At 37.5% G+C, this 24070-nt stretch overlaps 2 protein-coding genes across 2 annotated transcripts in view; one reads left to right on the top strand and one right to left on the bottom strand.

Annotated features, from left to right (window-relative positions):
* Positions 1–24070, bottom strand: part of LOC134840774 (arrestin red cell-like) — a 219163-nt gene that overhangs the window by 143546 nt on the left and 51547 nt on the right. The window lies entirely within an intron of this gene.
* Positions 14745–24070, top strand: part of LOC134840144 (uncharacterized) — a 33120-nt gene continuing 23794 nt past the window's right edge. Inside the window, exons 1-3 of the mRNA XM_063855839.1 lie at positions 14745–15743; positions 16298–16475; positions 21908–22003. Of these exons, the coding sequence (XP_063711909.1) occupies positions 14838–15743; positions 16298–16475; positions 21908–22003 (1180 nt within the window). The 5' untranslated portion in view covers positions 14745–14837. The remainder of the gene's footprint in view (positions 15744–16297; positions 16476–21907; positions 22004–24070) is intronic.

Below are 24070 nucleotides of genomic sequence, written 5' to 3' on the forward strand. Positions count from 1 at the left end.
CGTGTCGATAGTCGTTTTTTCAAAAGTTTTTTTTAAATCTCTTAGAAACATATGAACGATTCAAGTCTGATTAAAAAATGGGTCTGCCCAGTTTTGAGATAATTTTGTTTCCGCTCAAAATCCTAATTTATAAAAGTTTCGCAAAAAGTTTGCAAGATACAATAACCAGCACACACGAGACACAATCAACAATAAGAAAACAACACACCCTTTACGTGACAGCGATGTCTCGTATCAATATCAAATTAACTTTGTAGATCTGTCAGATCACTGCCGTGTGCAAAATCAAGCAACTCATTGTACGAAAGCAGTGATGACTTTAATTAGGACAAAAAAAATTAAGTTAAAGGACATCTGTCAATTGAAACACTTTAGTTGAACAAAGTCCAGGACACTGTTGTTTCAAGTGAGTGTATTTCTGCCACTGCACTTACCGAGGTATTCCTCTGTTTGTCCTGCGATTGCCCGAGCTGACCTATTAAGTAGCTCAAGGCAACCTTTGATCGAAACTATTCAAGTTTTAACCCAAGCCAAAGCTCTCCTAGACTCGGACATATCCAAGTGCATGAGAGTAGGGAACAGTTTTCTCTTCACAATTTAGTCTCTCGAACTCAATACACTCACCAATGTCTTTTCTATTTGATTCCGGAGTACCCGAGTCTTCCTACTAATTGGCTCAAGGTAACCAATTAACCAAATTATTTATCAAAAAAATTGTTGTTCGGGTACTTTTGATGAACTCAATCTAGAATCCAAAGTTGATCGCGATTCTCCGAATCAACTTGTCTACTTACTCCGAGTACACACACCCCACAGGTATTCGACCTTCTACTTCAATTTTGAAAAGGGTGCTTGATGTATCTAAATCACTTCGGAGGGTCCCTGTGGATTTCACTAAGGAGGCTTCTTATGGGGCTTAAGTCACTTCTGAGGGTTACTTCAGAGGTTACTTAAGGCTTTTAAGTTACATCGGAGGGATCTCCAAAGTTTCCTCTTTTTCTAATTTTTTTTGCCACTAAGTGGTATCCGGCTAATGTCAAACTGAATTTCAATATTCTTAATTCACTCTGGTGGGTTGCTTGAACTGTTTCAGAGGGTTTCGCAAAAATCTTTCTCCAAGGAGGTTAAATAGGGGGCTTAGCTGACTCCGGAGGGTTATTTCGGAGGGTTCCACAAAAACCACAAACTCAAGTTTTGCCGTGGAAAAGTCTCCGACTGTAGTGTAACTTACTTAAAACAATGTTAGTTGAAACGGTCAACCTAGTTTATAGAATAAAATTGGAGTTTTATAAACATTACCCTCCAAACTGACAAAATCTTTAAAAAAATTTCTTTTGATACTGTCAACCTGGCAGGTCAAAAAAAGTGAGCAAAAACTTCGACCTACATTGCCAAATTTAACCCGATCGATTTTATACTCTTTGAGAAATCAATAAAAATGCATTCGCAAAATTGGCCTTTTTTCACCACCTGTATGGAATCTCAGAGATTTGTTTCGCAATTTATGCTAAAAGTACTCAAAATTTCTTAAAATGAGCGTAGCGGCCCTGTACTGGAATATTGAAAAAACCGGATTAAAATTGGTTTAGAACCAAAGTTTGGCCAAAAACAGTCGGATTTGGACTCTCCAACTCCTTCCTTTTCCTATATTTAAGTAGGTATCTTTAAACACGGAGCTACTAGAAGGTAAAACTGAACTTGTTTTGCCAGAAACCTCCTAGTGCAAAAATTTTTTTATTGCTCTGCTTCTAAAAACTCAAAGTTTCAATACTCAAAACAGATTGACGAAATTTAAAAAAACATGGAAAAATTGATCGAAAAAGTTTGTATTGCCAACTTATCTTGAGTCATTTTCCACGCAGTGTCTTTTCTTAGGGGGGTTGAACTACGTAGTAGCTCACTGCATTGAAGCCTTCTCATGTTCGGGACAATTCGGATAGTCCAAAAACTTGAGGTTAACTGTTTGGACGACAATTGGTAATTTTCGACAAAAGTAGGGTAATTTCGGGTCTAAAAGGGGAGATAGATAATATATAATAAGGGTTGTAAGCTACGAGTGGTCATTAATCAATTTCATCATACCCTCTTGTACACAAAAACCTTCGAAAAAGGACCCGTAATATGGAAGTTTGCAATCATTAGGGGGTACAATCGTACCCCTTCAAATGTGTCCCCCAACAACTATTTTTAGTTAAAAAGTACCAGAACGATACTAAAAGGGTGTTAAAGATACCAACAGTAGATGTTGTCTGTGTTGACCCCTGCTGTGTCCGGATCATGTCTGTCAGCTTGTCACTCAAACAACACACAAGGAAGAGTACCTAACTAACAACCAATACACTTGATCTCTCAATCAAAAACAAATTAACCCAAAACGACAAAAAAGGAGAGTCGAATCACATCACGTCCGGAAAAAATATATAAAGTGTCATTTTATTTTTGATACTGTTTTTGGTCTTTGTTTTGAGTTTTTTATTGTTTTTCCTCCCCGATTTTTTTTATCAAGGGCTGCGATGCAACCCGCGTCGACTATTTTTCCGGGTATTGGCTATCCAACCACTGTTTATGGTTGATTTCCATCATTTTATCAAGTTTTTTCCGTAATGCGGCCGTACTGCGGAAAACCCGGTGAACAGTTCCTTCGATCATGCTCCTCTTGTACTGAAATGGGGGAAAATTTTGAGATTTAGTATGGTAATCTGCGTAGATATCAAGGTGAACCAGGGTGATTTCAGACGGTTCACCCAATTTTTTTACTACTTGATTACCCGTAGCAGATTATCTTCGTACCGAAAGAGGGCACATTATCTTGCTGCAGTTTTTCCCGAGAGGACATTAACTTCAAAGGTCGGCCCTTAGATATCTCCTTTTCTTCTGTTTTATGGGTCTTCTTCAAAGTGTCCAATTTTCCGCGCAATTCTGTTTTTTTTTGCAGTTCAGACCTCAGCCGTTGTTCAACATCTTTCGTAACTAACTCTTGTTGAACCTTTTGTGATCGGTTTGAGACGCTAGGCCATAATCCACCTTAAGCGTGTTAGCTGAGACGGCCGCCAGATTTGTGGCAATCGCGTCTTCTGGCACTGTCTTCACCTTCTTGGTTGTGAAGGTGCCCTGAGACGCTTCTTTCTTTCGCGATTAGCTTCGTTCATTAGTCGTGCTCGACCGGCCTCCACTCTGGAAAGCGCCTCTTCGTGGCGAGAGTGCTTCCGTCTGCTACTGCATTCCAAAACTGAGTGCAATCTGACTTAAAGTGCCCCTGAAGATTGCCAAAGAAACATCTCGGTCCTTTTTTCTTTATTAGCCTTCTCACATATTCCTCATTATCCTCGTCCATCGCGTCCACATTGTCAAGTAATAGACCAATTGCTTGCAATCTTTGTTTGAAAATTGAAAAAGCTGACACGTGAAGGTCCATTGAACCACAATTTGCGCTTGACTCCCTCTTGTCCATATCATCCCGAGCACGAGCCTATATCAACCGGGACCCGTGCCGGTGTTCATAATTCTATACTTGCCGGATTGCTTTAGCGATTTTGAGCTCTCATTTTTTTTGAGCAGAGTTCCGCTCAGTTTCATGCACAAGTCGTCAGGGACAGGCACACAGTCTGTTGACCAGGTAAAATGTGTGATCAACATTGTCTTCAGTTCATATTTCCTTACCCCGTCCATGAACTTCGAGGCTGTGGCCATGTTTCTTTCTGAAAGTCTTTCATCAGGGTTGCTCCTCTGTCTCAGAAAGTTGAGCTCATCCAAAAACTTGTCAATGAACTCGTCATGCATTTGGCGCCTCTTTTCAAACTTCACAACCGACTGATGCCCCTGCAAAACTGAACCGAAACGATTCAGCAAAAAGTCGAAGATCTTTCGATCACTGTCACGTCCATTTGCTCTTTTTGCCATGATGCAATTCAGGGATTTACCCTCTCGATTGCTCATCAATGCGCAAAATTCTTGCTTTTCGAGAGGTTTTCTTCCTCAAAGTGCAATTTCATCACCTCTATCCTGGTGTTAATGCAGATATCTGACTCATCTATTTACGACTTCTGCTTATTGAGTGTTCTTCAAGATCTGTTTCTTTTCTCAATAGACTTCGAGAACTTAGTAGAATCCCTTCTCAGTAGAATCCGGAGGTACTGCTCACCGAGGGTTGGCTATGCCAAGGCTCAAACATCCGCGTACTTCCCGGGCTAAGCTAAGGAATCAATTTTTTTCGAAGCGAGTCCTTTCGATCCAAGTTTTGTGATAAACAATTTTAGGGAAAACTTTCGCACGACAGCGCTCAAGTCCAAAAATAATCATAACAATCATAATAATAAACTTATGCGTGTCGATAGTCGTTTTTTCAAAAGTTTTTTTTAAATCTCTTAGAAACATATGAACGATTCAAGTCTGATTAAAAAATGGGTCTGCCCAGTTTTGAGATAATTCTGTTTCCGCTCAAAATCCTAATTTATAAGAGTCTCGCAAAAAGTTTGCAAGATACAATAACCAGCACACACGAGACACAATCAACAATAAGAAAACAACACACCCTTTACGTGACATCAATGTCTCGTATCAATATCAAATTAACTTTGTAGATCTGTCAGATCACTGCCGTGTGCAAAATCAAGCAACTCATTGTACGAAAGCAGTGATGACTTTAATTAGGACAAAAAAAATTAAGTTAAAGGACATCTGTCAATTGAAACACTACAGTTGAACAAAGTCCAGGACACTGTTGTTTCAAGTGAGTGTATTTCTGCTACTGCACTTACCGAGGTATTCCTCTGTTTGTCCTGCGATCGCCCGAGCTGACCTATTAAGTAGCTCAAGGCAACCTTTGATCGAAATTATTTAAATTTTAACCCAAGCCAAAGCTCTCCTAGACTCGGACATATCCAAGTGCATGAGAGTAGGGAACAGTTTTCTCTTCACAATTTAGTCTCTCGAACTCAATACACTCACCAATGTCTTTTCTATTTGATTCCGGAGTACCCGAGTCTTCCTACTAAGTAGCTCAAGGTAACCAATTAACCAAATTATTTTTCAAAAAAATTGTTGTTCGGGTACTTTTGATGAACCCGATCTAGAATCCAAAGTTGATCGCGATTCTCCGAATCAACTTGTCTACTTACTCCGAGTACACACACCCCACAGGTATTCGACCTTCTACTTCAATTTTGAAAAGGGTGCTTGATGTATCTAAATCACCTCGGAGGGTCCCTTTGGTTTCACTAAGGAGGCTTCTTATGGAGCTTAAGTCACTTCTGAGGGTTACTTCAGAGGTTACTTAAGGCACTTAAGTTATAACGGAGGGATCTCCAAAGTTTCCTTTTTTTCCAATTTTTTGCCACTGAATTTCAAATATGCCAAATTTACTCTGGTGGGTTGATTGAACTATTCCAGAGTGTTTCGCAAAAATCTTTCACTAAGTAGGTTTATTAGGGGGCTTAGCTTATGTTCATCGTGGCCAAACTGCCAGCGTTTCACTGTGCTGATCGTAAAGTTTTTTGTTCCCCTCTATGGCCCTATCGCTCATTTGTCTTACAGTAGCAGTATGCGTGTTTGTGCTCTTTGGTATCTCTGTCCTCTCTGGTTCTCCAGAGCTCCTTTCTGACCTTATTTACTTCGCATCTCATCTCCATGATATCCTCCATGGTCTCGTCCGTGTGCATCTCCACTTCCGTGTGCATCCTTTTAAGACTAGCCTGAGGTCTGGTAGGGAGAGGCAATTCTCCTGGTTGATAAGTCCTGTCGCAGTTGAGCTCGGGTTCATTCGCCAAGTCACTGCCCGAGATTGTCTCGATTCTCCACATCATAGCTATCATGTTCGGGCGGTCTAGTCTGCCTTGCTCTCCCTAAGCGACAATTCTATACGACTTCGGTGGGGTCATTAATGCCTAGAATGTTGATATATGTTAAAGGCTGCCAATATCATTGGCATTTCCGGATTGTTCAGATTGAAGTCTCTTTCTATCAGCTGGCGATAGATCTCATCTACGACTGGTCCCACATAGGCCTTCGACTGGTCCATTAATTCATTCACGTCAAAGTCGCCCAATCTGTGTAATGTTCTTCTTTTGATTTGAATTTGCATGAGGCGCTAGGAAATTTGATTGAAACCGATCAACCAGGACCCAATAGTAAGATCGCAGCTCAATCATCATACTCAAAAAAAAACATTCTAGTTCCATTTCTATCAAAACAAATGTATTTAAAAACAACCAGTGTTAGAATATTTGTTAGTGAAATATTTTTTGAATTTTTTTCCGATCTAAGGACTTTGGAAGTGACCAAAGAGCGGACAGTCCACAAGTAAGAGCCGTCCCTCAAGTAAATTAAAAAACCATTGCAGTCATTATATTGCCAAAATGCATAATTTTGATTTAGCAAACAAACATCGACTAATGCAAAATTTTGTTCCAGGAATGAGGAAACACAGTGTAGAAGCGATTACGCATCTTCTACAAAAATAGAAAGGCTACGGCAACGCAATCATTTGATTAAAGTAGGGGCAGGATAATGCAGATGTTAGTTGTAACTGGCTTCAAGGACCATCGTTGGATCAATTACAAAGATGAGCATGGTCAAAACGTTTTTTTTTCTCGGAAATATTGCTACCAGATTATCAACTTTTCATTGTTATAAGCCATCACAAAAAAAACCATGGAGTTGTTTTAGAAGTTCGCACTAGGGTTAATCGATGCTGCTTAGGCCGTTGGAAATGCCGTTTGCTATCGTAAGGAAACCGAATAAATCATTGTCTGAAATCGCATGGGAGAATTTCTCCTATCTTTTTTTAGTCTCCTATCGCGTAGAGACCTGTTTTATTATGTTTTCATTACCTGATAGTGATTGGACTAAGATCTCATCGGCAAGAGTTTTCAAAAGCTCTTTATACCCAACGGTTTCACAGGGCTTTTGTATCATTCTGTAGCTTCTTCGAAACTGATATCTCATCTGCGAGTTGCAGTTCTTGGCACTCAACCAAAACGAAACGATAGTTTCATTTGTTGAGTAGAGATTTGCTGATTTTCAATGTACTGAAACTATCGAGTTGAGGCGGATTAGAGAAAAGGCAATAGTAGACGCGCACGTTTTTCGAAGTTGAGGAGTTGTTTCCCCTGGCATTATTCTGAAGCCTTCGTGAGTTTTTACTCATAGAAGCCTTTGTGAAGTTTTGAGATTCTTAAATAATTTTTTGGAAATATTTCTGGCTTTAGTTTTTCGAAATAGTTTACGTTCGCTGACCTTTCTTTGTTATTATCATGAAAATTTTCAAAATGAAAAGCTACTTGGTTTTTTCTTAAATTTTATGTTACAATATTTCTTTGTTTACTGCAGCTAATATATTTGACAAGAAAAAAAATGGGTTTCTTATCGATCAGGAAGAATTTTGGTCCCCCCTTTTGGTACTTTTTAAAAATCAATTTTTGGCCGACTGACCCTAAATGTTTTCTAAAGGCGCCTTTGGTGCCAATCTACACTAATTTTGAGGGGGGAAGCGCGCCGAAAAAACGCGATTTTTTTGTCAAAATTTTTCAAAAAGTGCCCAAAAACGGCTTTTTTGACCTGTTTTTTCAAAAAGTTGCCTGCGGCCCAAAAAAGTTGGCCAAAACAGCGTCTTTTTACTGCTTTACGAGAGCTCGGAAAATCAATTTGGTCGAGCTATTAGAAAAAAAGGTCGTAATTTTTTTTCAAAATCCGTACCCCCCTCGAGAAATTCCTAGATCCTAAATCCCCTGAGCATTAGTATGAAATTTTTTGAGTATCTTTCTCGATTTTGATTTTAAATTTAAAAGACACTAATATTTTATAAAGAAAAAAATTTTGAAATCTTTGATGTGGCCTGATTTTTTGAAGAAATGCAAACGTTTCTGATGTTAACCCATTCTAGATAGGGTAGAATTTGCCTCCATGAGTGAATCTGTTTTGTTGAGGGTCTTTTTACCGAGGGGGCCGTTGCTCTTCTCTTTCGAGGAGGCTTCTGTTTATTGAGGACGCTTCTTGTTGAAAAGGCCACTTTTTGCCGAGGAGGCTTCTCTTAGGGCGAGTGGAATTCTCGCTGCTGCGGTCGCCATAATATGCAATTTGGCTAAGACTGTTGACGCATAATCTTGAATTGTCCTTGGTTCTTGTAGAAGTCACAATTAATTTTCCTGTGTGTTTCTATAGTTATTGTGTTTTACTACAACCTATAGGGTTTTACCATTTTTTCAAGTATTTTATGTGAAGGTAACTTAAATTCATAAAATGATTATTGTGATCGCTCAAGCAGTTTTTTGAACTGTAAATTAATCCACTCGTTCTTATCAATATTCTTCACTTTTTACAACGCTTACAAAATTTACATACCCGCTCTAACAAAAATATGATTTAGGATCAGTTTAAATACCAATTCAATTTTAAGTGCCATATAGACAAGATGATTTCATGCAAGATCTTGCTGGGATCTGAAATTCGCCCGAAAACTCAAACTTTTTGAGACTGAAATAAGCAAACACCTAGTCCTCACTGGTGTTGAAGTTGTATAACGTATAGTGATTAAAAGAATAGTTGTTTAAAGTTAATTGCAAAGCAACTGTAAGGCATCAAATCTAAATCTTACTGCACCTTTCTGTTTTAGCTCGTGCCGGGCGATAGAGATCGCAAGGTCACAACAGCAGGTCCCCAGACAGAAAGAACAAACTCATATAGCTTAAATTAACTCAAAACTGGTCCCTATATCATTTCGGAACCACAAATAAATTTTAGATCGTAGGTTGAAAATTTATCAACTCATAGCTTTCGTCATAGTTTTACTGAACAGTTTTAGTTTTTAGGCATGATTGCCAACCCTCTCCCTGAGTTCTCTTCTCATTTGTGCTCGATACGGTGAATCATCACTCAACCCATTTTGTCTACTCTTCTACGATGTCGCGTCGATCGGCGCGTTGCCTCCTCGCTCAGCTTTCTTTTGTTACCGACGGTTTTCGGTATTTTCGCGTTGTCCGTTCCCGACGGTTCGTCCGCCCCACTCGCTGTAGTTTTCTCGGCTTCTCCTGCTCGCCCCACGACTACCCAATTGCTCTCCTCCTCCTCCTCGTCGCTCTCGTCTTCGCTGCTCTCGTATTCGCTTTTTCTTTGTTTTTCGGTTCTCACTGTTTGTCTGCGCCCGTTTCATTTCTAGTTGACCCACTTTGGATTTTTCCGCCTGACTTTTATGTTCCGTAGGTTTGCTCGGACCCGGGGTATTAGCGTCGGTCGTCTTCTCAATTTGGCTTTCTTCAGCCACCGATCTAAATGAAACACCACTTCGCCTTAGTAACGATCCTTTTTTCATTTGCACCGTATGTTTTGTCAATTTTTCAATTTTTAATGGTAAACGTTTATACCTTCTTGGATCCTTTGGGTCCGTTTTTCCGGTCCGCTGGTATACCGTCGTGGTACTTGTCCTCCTATGTCGCTTTAGCCACTCTGGTGCCTTAGGTATCTCTTGTGCCTTAGGATCCACCTCTTTTGCCATAGGGTCCACATCAGTCTCAATTAGCTCGTTCTCATTCAAGACCCTTGGCGTCATGCGGTTTTCCGGAGCGTACACGAGATCGCTATGCTTCTCCCAGTCGAGATTCTTTTTCACTTCGGGTAGACCACTCGCCTTGTCTAAGCATGATAATTTCTGGTTAATGACATTTTTCCAATTTAGGTTTTTCAACGATGGTTTTTTCGTCAAATTCCTAAGGGCGGTATTTGCTTCTCTTCCACAATAAGTCTCAAATGGCGTTAGTTTAGTTTTAGAGAGCGACTCAAATCGTAGGGCGCTCAGAGCACGGGAGATCAACAATTAAAATTTATAGTTTTTATTTTCCTGTAGATATGTTAGGACGTAGTTTTTTATCGAGCCAATGCTCCTTTCGACCATTCCCGTAGCGCGATGATCCTTAACCGAAGATTTTATAAATTCAATGCCCTCATAATTACAGAAGTATTGTATGTCATTCGAAAAGAATCCGGTTGCCCGATCCATATGTAATTTCCTTGGGTGCCCATGTGTATTTATGTATTTCCTCAGGAATTTTTTTTTTTTTAGATTTGTTACTTTACCAGACATAAGCCGACTGCCAATGTGAGAACGTATCTACCGCTACTAAAACATATTTCTTTCGACCCCGTACATAATTTACAGGACCCCAGAAATCCAATTGAACAAGGTCATTAGGTTTCCTGGGTACATATGTGTCCATCATGTCAATTTTTGGAATGTCCGGTTTAAGGTTTTTACCTGCTTCTAGGCAGCTTTTAGAATATTTGGCTGTGGCCGCAAGGTTCCTATGCATGAACGGTATCCAGACATCCTTCGTCGCCGCGACAATTTTGTCCCTCCCGTGATGGTTGTGATGCAATCGGTTTAACACTGCCTACGACACGTCCTTTGTTATGGCCAGTCGACCATCCATCCACAAACTGTTTTCGCGCATAGCAAAATCGTTGAAATTATGAGCGTTATAATGTTCCAGTCTGGTGATAATGTCCTAGGCCCGTGGGTCCTTTTCTCGTATCGCGTCGCGGATCGTTTTCAATATCGGGTACTTTTCCAAGTTAGCTTCAACTATTTTTAAATTTAGAACCTCTGGGTAATCAAGTTTCTTAAATATTCGACTATCAGTAGGCACTATTGAATAAGTCCACTTATCACTTTGCACAAGGAGATAAGACAATCCGGGGAATTGATGAGGGAATGAAATAACGGTGTTTAGTTTTTTCGAGTTAGTCTTTTTCGGAATAACTTTATCTGGAGGTATTACTTCTATATCAGAATCTGAACTTAAACTCGGCGTATGGTTTTGATCTCTAATTAGAACTACATTGAGATTTACATTTCCGGAATGAGTGGAGGTATTAACAATAGCAGAAGGTGTTTTTGGATCGGTTTTCTCTGGAGAATTTAGAGATGACATACTTTTCTTGATTTTTTCTTTCCGAAAACAACTTGATTCTACGTACTGAGAACAACGTCTTATTTTCTTGCTTCGTATTTTGCATACTTCCGCCGGTATGCAAATATCTCGATTTTGGTTGGCTAACCGTCGGTTGCATGTAACCACGCCCTCTAGTGAGCGCGTGCTCTCACGGTTAATATTTGCAATTTCTATTTTCCTTTTAATTTCATTGGACACAACTTTTCTATTTGAGTACACACATGATCGTCCGCCCTCAACCGTCAGACTTTTTTTAATTTGGTTCACCTTTTGACCCCCAGGCTCTAACTGGTCCTTAGGTTTTAATGCATCATTTGTCATTTTTTTTTCGCTACTGTAAAACTTTAATCGTAATGACTTGTTTTGGGCGCCGCTGCAGATGAAAACCGAGACAAATAATCTGCCATTCTTATTTTTGACCCTTGTCTAAGTTCAAATTTGAAATCATATGGTACTAAACGATCGTATCATCGAGTTAACCGACTAAAAAATGTTTTATTTCCTTTTGGTGAAGAATTTAATAGTGTAAGTAACGCCTTGTGATCCGATAAAACCAAAAAATAACGTCTATAGATATAGTTTCGAAAGTGTTCCGTAGCCCACACTACCGCGAGTACTTCCAATTCGTTTGTAGAATACTTTTTTTTGGCCGGATTAAGATAGCGTGACGCAAACGAAATTGGGTGGCAACCGGAGGCGCTGTACTGTTCTAACACGGCCCCTAGGCCATCGTGACTAGCATCGCAAATTTTTCTAGTTTCACGGTGAATATCGAAATGCCTATGCTCTACAATGATTTTCACTAGAGATTTCAATTGTTTGAACGCGTTCTCGCAATTCGGTGTCCAGACAAAATTGTTGTTCTGACTAAGTAACGGTCGTAACGGTGCGCTCACTTCAGCGAGTTTTGGCAAAAATTTATGCAAACTGTGCATAGAACCCATTAGTGATTTCAATTGTTTTCTAGATTTTGGGGTTTTCAAATCTTCTCCCGCTTGAATTTTCCAAATTATTGGCGCGATGCCGTTTTTTCCAATTCGGAACCCTAACCATTCACACACGGTTTTTGCAAATTCGCATTTCCGTAGTTTCAAGGAAACGTTTGATACGTCCAACTTCTTCAACATTTTTTCCACTAATGCAATATGCTCTACTCTTGTTCCCTTTGACGCAATTTAGATATCGTCTATGAAAGCATTTGCCTGGGGAAATTCCTTAAGTAAATTATCAATGACTTTTTGAAACTCCGCCGGCATTGATATGAGCCCATAAAATCGGTTTTTAAAACGATATGTTCCCGTCAATTTTCCGCCGTCTAAAGAAAAATTGCACTGTTTGCTAGTCTTTTGTTCCAATGATACTTGTTCGCACGCATAAGTGAAATCCAATGTTGTAAAAAATACATCCCCCGCTTTTTGTTCTGCAACCATTTGACTTATCCCGTCTACTAGTTCGTCAATGTTTGGCATATGGTACTTATTCTTGTGTACCTGCTTGTTAAGTTCTCTTGATTCAATGCCAATTTTATGCTTCTATCTTTTTTTACTGTGATTACTATAGGAGAGACAAAGTACTTAACCGAACATTCTTGTTTTTTAATGATATGACCTTCTTTTATCACACGGTCTATTTCATTGTCTACTTTATCCTGTAGACTGATAGGCACCCGACGCCCTTTTTGCTGTATCGGCTTTAGATTTTCAAAGAAATCAGCTCTTACTTTAGCGTTTCGGTTTTTCCCTGTTCTGGTAAATAAATTTGGGTACAACTTACAGAAATCTGTTTGTAATTTATCATATTCCTCCTCTTCCTGACTGCTCCATTCCACCGTGATTCACATCACCTTCTTTCTTTGCAACACCTTCTTTCTCAGATCGCGCCCAAGGGTTGACTGTATGTGTCTCAAGTATGTGTATTCGGTTGTTATTGTAGTCCAAGAATTCTTCTTGAGATGGTTGTAACTGAAAATTAGTTTTACCCCTGTTGCTTTCAGGTCCGTCAGGCTGAAAATCGTCACGGGAGATCCGCTATCCACCCAAAGCCACATCTTCTTTCCCGACACATTAACCTGGACTCTGGCTCCTGGGATCTTCAACTCCGTGACGTTCTTTTTCTTGATCCACATCACCATGTAGTCATCGGATCCCGACGTCATGGATTCATTCTCCCCACTTCCCTGCTGATTCACCCATGCCACTTGATCTTCCGACGCATTGTCTACACTATGCATATTTTGGTGATACTCATTTTCGTCCCTCACTAATCCTACTCGTCCTCGTCCTCGTCCTCTCCACTGGTTAGTACCTCTTCTAACTCCCCTGCATGTGCGTTTAAAACGCCCCAATTTTCGGCACGCATTACATGTTGCTCCATTCGCAGGACAACTTGCAATATGGTCTAGCGTAAAATTCGGCGCGTCACAATTATAACACCTGCGGTTATTTCCGCCGCCTCCACTGCCTGATCCTTGGATATATCCTCCGCGACCCCCGCGTGCTCGACCTCTGAAATATCCTTGTCCCCTTCTGATATTACTAACTGGCTCCTGTTTCATGGTTATCGGCGGCGCGGACGAGGCCGGTTTTCCGGTGTAGGGTTTATATGCACGTTCACGTCTTTCATACAAGAGTGCTATCCTATATACCTTCTCTGGTAACTTGGATGACCGTGATAATTCACTTTGACAATCAGATTCCCGCATATTCAGAATAAAAATATCACGAACATTCTCGGCCGCGTTAGCAAAATCACACCTTCCTGCGAGGGCGCTTAACTCAGCGTGGAATTTCTCGAACGTTTCATTCTCTCTCTGCATTCTCCCATAGAATAGTCCCGTCTCATGTGTCACATTTCGCTCGCGTTTGAAGACATTTTGCATTTCGTCCAATACCCGTGGGTACCTTTCCGTTTTAACATTCACCGCCGGTTTTCAGGCTTTAAATATCCTTTGCGCTTTGTCTCCAATACAGAGATATAGGTTAGACTTCAACTTTTTCTCCACCTCGGTCCGATTCTTCCCATTGACTTCCTCCGGTAACGCCGCAATGGCCGCTGCATTTAGAGTACGCGCAAAATGAAAATCATCAAGATCGATGTCATATTTTGCTATCATGCCCCAGTGGAACATTATGATCCACTCCTCCCAGCAGGTTGTGGTTTCCGGCGTCCGTGCGTCCCAGAATGATAATATATTTAGCGGATTTGTCCCTCCTCCTTTTCGTTCCGCTGACTGCGCCACGTTGAAGTTGTATAATGTATAGTGATGAAAAGAATATTTGTTTAAAGTTAATTGCAAAGAAACTGTAAGGCATCAAAACTAAATCTTACTGCACCTTTCTGTTTTAGCTCGTGCCGGGCAATAGAGATCGCAAGGTCACAACAGCAGGTCCCCAGACAGAAAGAACAAACTCATATAACTTACATAAACTCAGAACTGGTCCCTATATCACTGGCTTTAGTTTTTGGAAATAGTTTACGTTCGCTGACCTTTCTTTGTTATTATCACAAAAAACTTTGAAATGAAAACTACTTGGTTTTTTTCTTAAATTTTATGTTACAATATTTGCGCTTGCATCAACTAGGATAAGTTTAAAACTGACTAGAATAGTAGCAGTTTTATAGTAACTTAAAATAATTTTAAGTTTATTTCATTAACTGGTCATCAATAATAACAAAAATCATCTGGTGACATCAAAGTTTTACCATAAATGTTCATTGAACTTTGATTTTCAATGCAAAACAAATAAGCAAACAAGAAAATATCCGTTCAACACGCCATATTTGATTCATTTCACCTGTGTTTATTGGATTTAGATTTAATTTCATTTGGATAGTTATTCCTTTTGCTTTACAGTTATTTTTGCGACATATTTAATTTATTCACAGTAAGGTTTGACTATGGCGAGTGGTTCGGAGGAGGTTTCCTCCAAATTGGAGGATGCTCCGGTATTTGAATTCCAGGAACTACTGGACCGCTTTGAAAAAGAAAGCGCATCTGAAACTGAGGAACAAGTTAATTCAATTTATGAAGACCCAAATTTGCCTTCGATCATTCAAAAAGAGCTGAATTTTTGCCAGATTGGGAATGGCGATAACTTCCAAAAAAGAGCTTCAGTTTTTTCGCAGGCGCTTTTTATGTTGACAGCAAACAGTGATAATTTTTGCAAAAATTTGCATAAAAATGGATCTGTGAAAAGCATGCTCGAGCTCTTAGGAAATCAGTTAAAAATTCAACCATCCGAAAGAACAGACGAAAATTCGATTATCAAACTGATTTTGGCTCTTTGCAAAACACTGGAAATCGCCGTAGATGCTAAGAGAACGTTCTTCGAAACGACTTTGGAAGTTCAGTCCGAAGAAGTCATTTCTTCAACTGCAGAAACTTCAAAACTAAAAGTGTTCACACTTTTACTTCTCGCTATTGCTTCTGACCGAGACGAAGTCAAATCGTCATCAATTTTAAACGAATCTCTACCTGTTATTAGTCTTCTAATTGGTAATCTATCCGAAACTCTTGAAAACCGTCAAGAATTCTGGATCGAAAACGTTGCTGCCAATTTAGCTAGAAAACCAGCTTACGGAGCTGGCTGTTTTTTTAAAATGCTCATGATATTTTCTCGAACGGAACGCAACTCGAATATCCTCGCTCAGCAAACACCACTTCTGAATAACTTACCAGTTATTTTTGATTGGAACAATGACGACATTTCTTACCCGGCATTTGAGCTTCTGTGGGAAATGAGCTTTTCAAGGCCAAATTGGGAGTTTTTTTGTGGAAATGGCGAAATAATGAACCAGCTTAAGGCAGAGATGTTTCAAGTAAAAATGGCAGATTTAGGCGTTTTAATATAGAGGCGTTTTTTTTAAGTATTTAATTTTTCTCAGAAGTAAGTCTCTTCAAATACGTTTTTTAAATGATAATATCAATGTTGCATAGTCAAGAATAATTTATTTTTCATGGATGATAATTACACTTCCAGAACTTGAGGGTTTAAAATCCCTTATATTCTATCTTTTCATATTTGTTTCCTCTCAAATAGGCTATAATGGATTATATTTGGATTTGAAAAATTGCAAAATTAGGCAGCAATTTTTGCAAAACTCTCATCGTCTTTAATTTCTAAAAATATGAGGTAAAATATCTTGCATAATAAAACACCATATAGTTTAAAAACTTACGAATAGAGTTATTATTCATGAAATATCTTTCAAAGAAATTATAATTCTTTGAAATATTTTGAAATTATAATTTTTAAAACTATCAAAATTAAGCAAACACAAGGTCTCAACCACAGCAAAGCGCATTCAAAAGAATATTATTTAACACTTAAAACAACCCTGCATTTGATGAACTACAGGCCATGGACACTGACCATAGTTGTGACCCCAATGATGTCACAGTAGTAGGAAAGAATATAGTGTGGGAAATTAAATTGCAGGCGAAATTGATGAAGCAAAGAAACGATGGCGCTATGACCGACCCGAAAAACACTTCGAGAAAAAAGAAAGGAAAGGCCGCCAAACAAATACAGAAAGGTAGGCCAATTGTAGAAGTTGTAACTGATCTCCGTTTTAAACTGATCTCCAAGAAAACAGTGGGCTCATATGGCCAAATCGTATAAAATGGAGTGAAATGAGCCTAAGTTGAACTAAGCAGCTAAGAAGAAACCCAACTTAAATTGGACTGGTTCCCAACGAATCATTTTCCACATTTTCTCGGAAGGTTATCACCAGAGTTAGTATTTTTCTATTTAAATTTGAATGAGCCCAATTTTTATTAATGAGTGCTTTAAACCTGAACGATCGTGAAGCTGCTCGATAAAGCCATCTTATCCCGTTTTCACTATCAAACCCAATATTTAGGGTAATCAAAGGTCAACGAAAATTAGGACACTAAATTACATCAGAACATTGGAAAAAAATGTGAAGAAAAAAAGCAGGTTATCACTTTTGTAACCGAAAAAGAGTTCAATGGTTTTATTTTTAAGGGTAACCGAAATACAATGGTCTTATTTTTAAGGGTATTTAAATGTTTCAGGCCGATTCTGAAAAAAAATATCATAACCCACAAAAAAGTTAAACACTATGATCCATTTTTCATGATTACTTTTGTATATTACAGATGTTGACATCAAATTTCTGATGTAATGAATACCATCCAAAAACTCTATTGTAGAAAACAGAGTGTTTAACAGCGGAAAACATACATGTACCATCGATTTTGCTAAATTTCTGTTAGATTTGAGTATACATTCACCTTCACAAATTGTTTTATATAGTCACAGTTACAGGTGTTTACAGTTAAGACCACAAAATTCTTGGTTAACCTACGTTAATCAAAAAGTTTTTGATGTTAAGTTTGAACAATACTTAGAGATAAATTTTGTGAGAGTGAATGAATACTCTACCTTAGCAGATATTTTGCAAAATCGAGGTAATATGTATGCTGGCTCAGCGTTTCCCAATTAAATACTCTATAGGGCACTAGAGTTATGTAGATGACAATCATATAAATCTCAAACTTATAGTCATAATCTATGATATAACAAAAACGATCATAACAAAGCGTTACTTTTTTCACGGAATCATTCCGACTAATAATTTTTAATGGATTATAATAATTTTTAGGCTGAACTAAACAAAAATCAAAAATTGACTGAAAGAAAAATGCCACAAGCTTGTCCTTCGAAAATTATGACATTGAACTCTTAGTTCAGTTCGTTTTTTCTTTTCTCCTGACTGTTTAAGCTTGCCCTCACTGAAGTCTCAAGGATAATAATCGGTTATATTGGATTTTCATAGTCAGTCTCTATAAATTAACAAAAATACCCGATCATAATTCATTGAAAATCGATTATAATGATGCTATTTTTCAAGCAATAAAATTTCAATCTAATGGATTATGATCGATTATATTTGATTATTTTCAGCTTATTTTAAAAAAGTTTAATCAAACGAAAAATAATCAATTTTAATCAATTACAATGGGTTATAATCAATTTTATAAAATCTTTTCCTGTGTTTACGTGTGTGTGTATCTCTTTGTGCGTGAGTACGTGGGAGGGGTGTGGGAAGAGGGACTGGAAAATCAAAAGCACTCCCACAACATTGAAAAGAATGTATTTCGACCGAGTTTCTAGAGCCGCAGACAAATTTCGTGAGAAAAAACTGGTCAAAAATGCCATTTTTGGGCAATTTGTGAAAAATTACTAGATGTTGGCCTTATTTAAAATTACTATGTTTTGGCCGCCCCTGGATGAACGTGTTCGTTCAACTCTTGTAAGAAATCGCAAAAAGTTGAATAATTGGCTGCAAAATTTAATCCATTTTCATCACAAAAAAATAATCCATTAAAACTGATTTTTATCCATAAAACTTTAATGTGGGTGCAATAAAACTTTTTAGTAAAAATATTAAGAATCATTGTTTACGAATTTTAATCCCAAATTTGTGAATTGCCTTTTAATTTATCAATAATTGGCAAAACAAATTGGTTATTTTTGCTTATTAAAGTCGTTGCAGTCCTATGATAGCTGAGCTCATGCAACCACGCGTGGAAAAATAGTTTGTTATCCCCAAAATCTAATACTGCTAAAAAATATCATTTTTTTTAATGAAAGAAATTCGAAATCAAATTGAATAAAAGTTTGTCTAAGGCATTTTGCTTAATAAAGCAATCATCAAACGCCTGTCCAGTAACAATTGATGGTCCGAATTTGCTAACTCTTGATGACATTTTGACCACCTATACTATTATGTGAACTTTATCAGATTGGCCAAAACATTATGCCCCTTCCATGAAAAAGCCATCACAGTGGCATGCCAATTGCAACCTGAATCACGGATATCTGGTTTGCTTTTTCGATCCCAGCCCTCATGATCACTAGCCATTAGGTTGATCACCTGCGAAGCACTACTGATACGATTACTTCGCACGTTCTGCCTGCAATCAATAAAAATTTATCGGGCCAATCAGTGGCTACAAAAACACTAGCCGAGTGTAAGGACAGTGCGTATCGTCCGGTTTAGCGCAGGTTTGATTCCAGGATAGATCGTTTCTTTTATGGATCATTTATGAGCCAAACTTTTTGGAACATAAAAACACATGTGAATCGAGAAAGAAACCAACTCTTTTGAATTTTTAGAATAACCCGATTCTATAAAGAAAATAAAGAATCCAGAAAATTCTAAAAAGATTCATCTGAACTCGAATATTGAATTATTAATGATTTCTCGAAACTGGTTCTTAGTTCGAGATTTGTTATTTCTCATCCTTGGTAGCGCGGATAAGCAAAAGGGTCGTGTTATCCAATTCTTACACTGATAGTGAAAATCTACAATACGAGGCCAAACTGTGCACTGGTTAGGCGCACAATTTTGTGTCTCTATGTTCCTGGATTCCAGAGACATTATTTGAACATATTCTAAAGCGTAAATGGATTACAAAATTTCATTGGATTTCGCGTACAAGTATCTTTAACGTAAATTTTGTCGGCACTTTGGTTTAGTTGCCGATTCCGCAACGAGCGAACATAGGTAGTTGTTGCGGATTCCGCATATGTAAGCGGGTTCCGCAAATGTAACTGGATTCCGCAAATTTATGCGGATCCCGCTTATAGTTTGCGGTTTCCACTTACAATTGCAGATTTCGCGTCAGCTTAAGTTTAGCAAACACATATATTTTTATTTGTTCATGGATTCCACGAACTGATTCTGGATTCCACTTATTTTGTTGCGGATTTCGCAAAGTTGCCTGTTCTCGGAGCAATTGTGAGCAACATAGTATTTTAGTTTAGCTTTTTGTCCGTGGAATCCAAAACAGCAGAGAAGATTTAAAAAATGGCAATGTTGCGGATTCCGCGACAAATCTGATTTTTGCCTGTTGTGAATCCCCTCACAATTCAGAAAATGCACAGTTTGGCCTCGTAATGTATCGAATCATTCCTTCTAGCGGTTTTATAGATTTTGAGTAAATTTCTGAGGAATCGACTACCGAGCAAACTTCAATCAAGTGTTTGTTATATTTGGTCGGGGTCTGCACTCTTGCGTTTTTTGTTAAAAAAACTGCGCTATCTCGCTTAGCATGCCACCATTTTCCCCCTGAACAAAGCTGTAGACTTGCCGGTCGAGTCTCAAGTGTAAGATCGGCAAAGAAGTATGGAGTAGAGTTTTTATGAGCTCTGTTAACTCTTTTTCCTCGAAAAAAAACCTACTGAAAGCTCTGTCAAACCGTTTCCCTCGGTTGATCATAGTCGAAATGTTTTTTTTTCTCGGCCGAAACAACTCCTCGATCGAACTCGATCGAAACGTTTTTCCTTGGTCAAACTTGGTTGAAATGTTTTTGCTCCGTCGGCATTGGTCAAAACATATATGTTTTAGTCGAATTTGGTCTAAACATAGATGTTTTTGGTCGCGCTCGTCAAAACATATGCGTTTTTGGTTGAAACATAAAGTCGAAACCTCGGCCCGGGTAGGCGAGTAGATGCAATTTAAGTACCTATCAAAATAATTATACAATTTTAATAATTTTCAAATTTCTAATGAAAAACAGACCCAAGGGAATCCTTGATAACCCTGTATGGTTTAATTGTGCTTAAGTTTAAATTGAGTCAAATTAAGCAACACAATGTTTTTATACTTTATGTTTAGGTATAAAAATGATTTTAGATCTAGTTTTTGGAAACCAAAAATTTGTTGGAACATGGGTATAGTCAACACGACTATATTCCTCATAAAGCTATTAAACTGATTTTTTTTTAAATTTTAAGCAATTCTGAAAAAAAAACATATATTTTTTTATTTATTACTCGTGGGTAAAAATGTAGATGTAAGTGCAAATTCAAAGCGTTTTTCCGAGCAGTTATCCGGTAGTAGGGAACTTGAAGTAACAGTAGGGTCAAAAATGTTAGTATGTGATTGGGGTTTGCCCACTTGAAGCATTTTGAGGAAATTGTATGGTTAAATTTTCCATTATAAATTAATTTTTTCCATTGTATGGTTAAATTAATTTGTCCAAATTTTGCTTTTCTCGGGAAAATTTATTTTATTCTCAAGTTAATGAGAATACTTGTTTTTCGTGTTTTTTGATGGAACGTTCCCAAAATTCTTTTTTGTATTGTTTAATCGAAATCAGTTTTTGTTTTTCTAAAGAGTTTTGCTGGCTTTAGATGATGTGTTACCGGTTTCATTGACTCTCAGTTTTCTTACTTTCAAACACTCTGTAGAAGAGTTTGTAATTTGAGGTTCCGGTCAGTCAGTATGTTGGTCTGATTAATGTTTTGCGATCTGAATGTAGGATTTTGTACGATGTGTCCTGAAATAAAAAAATATTAAGGGTTTAGATAGATGTTGCCTTTTATCACCGAGAATGTAGAAATATAATGAGGTTGAAGCGCCAATCGGGCTATATGCACTGATTGATATGAAGAGTCCTTTTTTCAAGTAACGATAGAATCTGACTTCCAATGAGCCACTTTTGGTCTAGGCTACCCAAAGGTTATGGACGAAAGAAAACTGAGTGTTTTTGTCTTTAATCCTTAACATTTCCAAGTTTATTATTGGGAACACTTAACTAATTGGCAGAAAACATTTGGAAACTTTAAAAACTGCTTTTAGACGCCTGAACATCTGGCAATTATGAATTCATGGTTTTCATTTAAAAAAACACCACTCAAGCTAATCCGTTTCAAACTATCTCAGTGCTAAAGCAGTCTCTCTGTCTGATTTTAGCACTTTTTTAAATTAGATTTAAAGCTTTAACAGTTAAGTATCGAGATGTAATTCTCATCCACACTAGCTATTCAAGAAAACAGCTGAAAAATTAACAGAATTGAACAAATATACTGAGTAAAAATTGTTGAGATCATTTCTTGCTCTGAATAAGGTGAGCGAAAAGATTGGTGCTAATTGTAGAGTAAAAAACAATAATGCCTTTTTAAATTCTACGTTATCATGTAATTCTGTTTTAGCTCGCAGAAACTGTTGCTGTGAGCTCATTAGCAAATTACTATGCTCATGTCTGTGCGAACGTCTCTGCAAATGCCTGGCGGAACATGTCTGCCCCGGTGAGTTTTGCTTAAAACATGTATAAATTTATTGCTCAGAAAAGTTTCGTTTCATACTTTACTGGTTCAGTGCTGATTGAAGTTATCAGAAAAAAAACAATTGCGAATGTCTAGTAGTTTACAAATAACTGACAAAAGAGGCTTGTTTTAAGGAGACAAATACTTAAGGAGATAAATTTTTAATTACCGAAGCAACTTTTTTAGAGGTATCAAAAAAAGTTATCTAACTATGCAAAATTGTGGATCTGGGATATTTTTTGGATCTGAGGGTTTTTTAACAGCCGGGGTATTTACGACAAAAATGAGTTTAAGTCCGGTGTGGTTTTCTCATAAAGTAATGTCGGATAAAAAACACCGTCTGTTTGTCACGCTATCCTGTTTTCGGCCGGATAGATTCATGCAAAACCTTAATCTATTACCGATCCTTTTTCCTGCTCGTTTCTTTGCTCTGAGAAATTTTTTTACGCTAGAGCAAAAATTGAGGGTCTGGATGTTGTATATGTTGAGCACATTTACTTCGAGCGACGTCGTTTGGTGGGTGAGGCTAGAGGAGAATGTCTTTGAGAAAAGTCTGTTTTTGTGTTTAACCTTTCTTTTCTTTTTTATCAGGTGTTTTCTCTTTTGTTCCTTGGTTGTGTCCTTTTCTTAAAAATGGATTGTTTTTGGTTTGTGTTATTTGTTGAGTGTTTTTACGTTTCATGTGGTCTTAATAAAAGTTTCAATCAAAATTCAAAAGAATAATTTATCCAGTTTTTTCTGGACTTAATCTAAATTGGGTAGCGTGAGACGTTCATGTTCATGTGGCTAGTTTATACAAGTGACGAGTTCCTTTGATTTGCGTGAAATAAGGCGAGTTCAAAAAAAAATGAAAAATTTCAAACTATAGCACACATTAAAAGGTTAGTTTTACTCTATTTATTATTCATTAATAGTTCAGTACTTCGTACAGATAATTTACAGCAATATTAAAAATTAATTGCTGCGTATCAATTCTATTGCACGATTACAAACTTACAACAAATAGTTAGTATTTGAAGCAAAATTTTTTTAAAGTTTCATTTTTTTAATTTTTATTTCATGTATTGTTTTCAGAGAAATTACTAGTGAAATCTAAAAAGCAATGGTGAAACACACGTGTAAAAATGGTGAGTGAATTAGTGATTTATATAGTGATTTTTTATAACTTCACACTCACTGATGGTTGGGTTTTAAAAAAAACCATTTGGGAAATTGTTTTGAACTGTGGGTGAGTAAGTTAAAAATTTTGCAAGCATTTTAATGAACTTTGTAAAACGTAAGAGTGGCCAAAAGAGTTCTAGTGCGCGGATGATGTTAAGTATGTGGCAGAAATTTCGTGGTTAGTGTTTTGGATTTAGATTATATAAGTTGTGATATATTCTATATATAAATAGTTTTGAATTTCGCCTATCTGGGGATCGTCCACAAAAAATGTTGGAAGATGGTGATTGTGATGTGCTTTTACTATAGCTAGGTGGTAGCGGTTTTCCTGAACTGTTTTTACTTTGATCAATTTTATCTGAAAAATTTCGGTCGTGCGTCAAGTATTGGTGAAAAGATTTATTCGATTTTTTTAAATTTTTGTTTTGCCTTGGAGTCTTGGATGATGTTTTTGTGTGACGTGGTTGTCTGAATAATATTGACAAATTGTAATTTTAAATTTTGTGTTTCTTTCGGTTTTCACGTGATTCCTGCTTTTGGTTTTTTGATTAGGCGTTTATTATTAATTGGACTAGATTTTTCCGAATCCGTTTGCGAATAGTTTGGAGCATCTTATAGTTTATCTATTGATTGTAATGTTTTTGGTCGAAACGGATTATTATTTTTGTTATGTGTTGGTGTGATCGTAGGATAAAAAGACGAATTTTGTTGTTGTGTTGTTGTGGGCATTGTTTTAACAATTTCTTTGTTTACAAAATGTGATGGCGTAAGAATATCTTGTTGTGTTAGGTTCGTAATTCCATTTAAGTTGTCTTGTGCAATAATGAATGTCGAAATCAGACTTTTAATAAATGTCCTATCATCAAACTTTGTGTTGAAAATTAAAAG

Source organism: Symsagittifera roscoffensis, chromosome 2 (assembly GCF_963678635.1).
Source record: "Symsagittifera roscoffensis chromosome 2, txSymRosc1.1, whole genome shotgun sequence".
NCBI classification, from domain to species: domain Eukaryota; kingdom Metazoa; phylum Xenacoelomorpha; order Acoela; family Convolutidae; genus Symsagittifera; species Symsagittifera roscoffensis.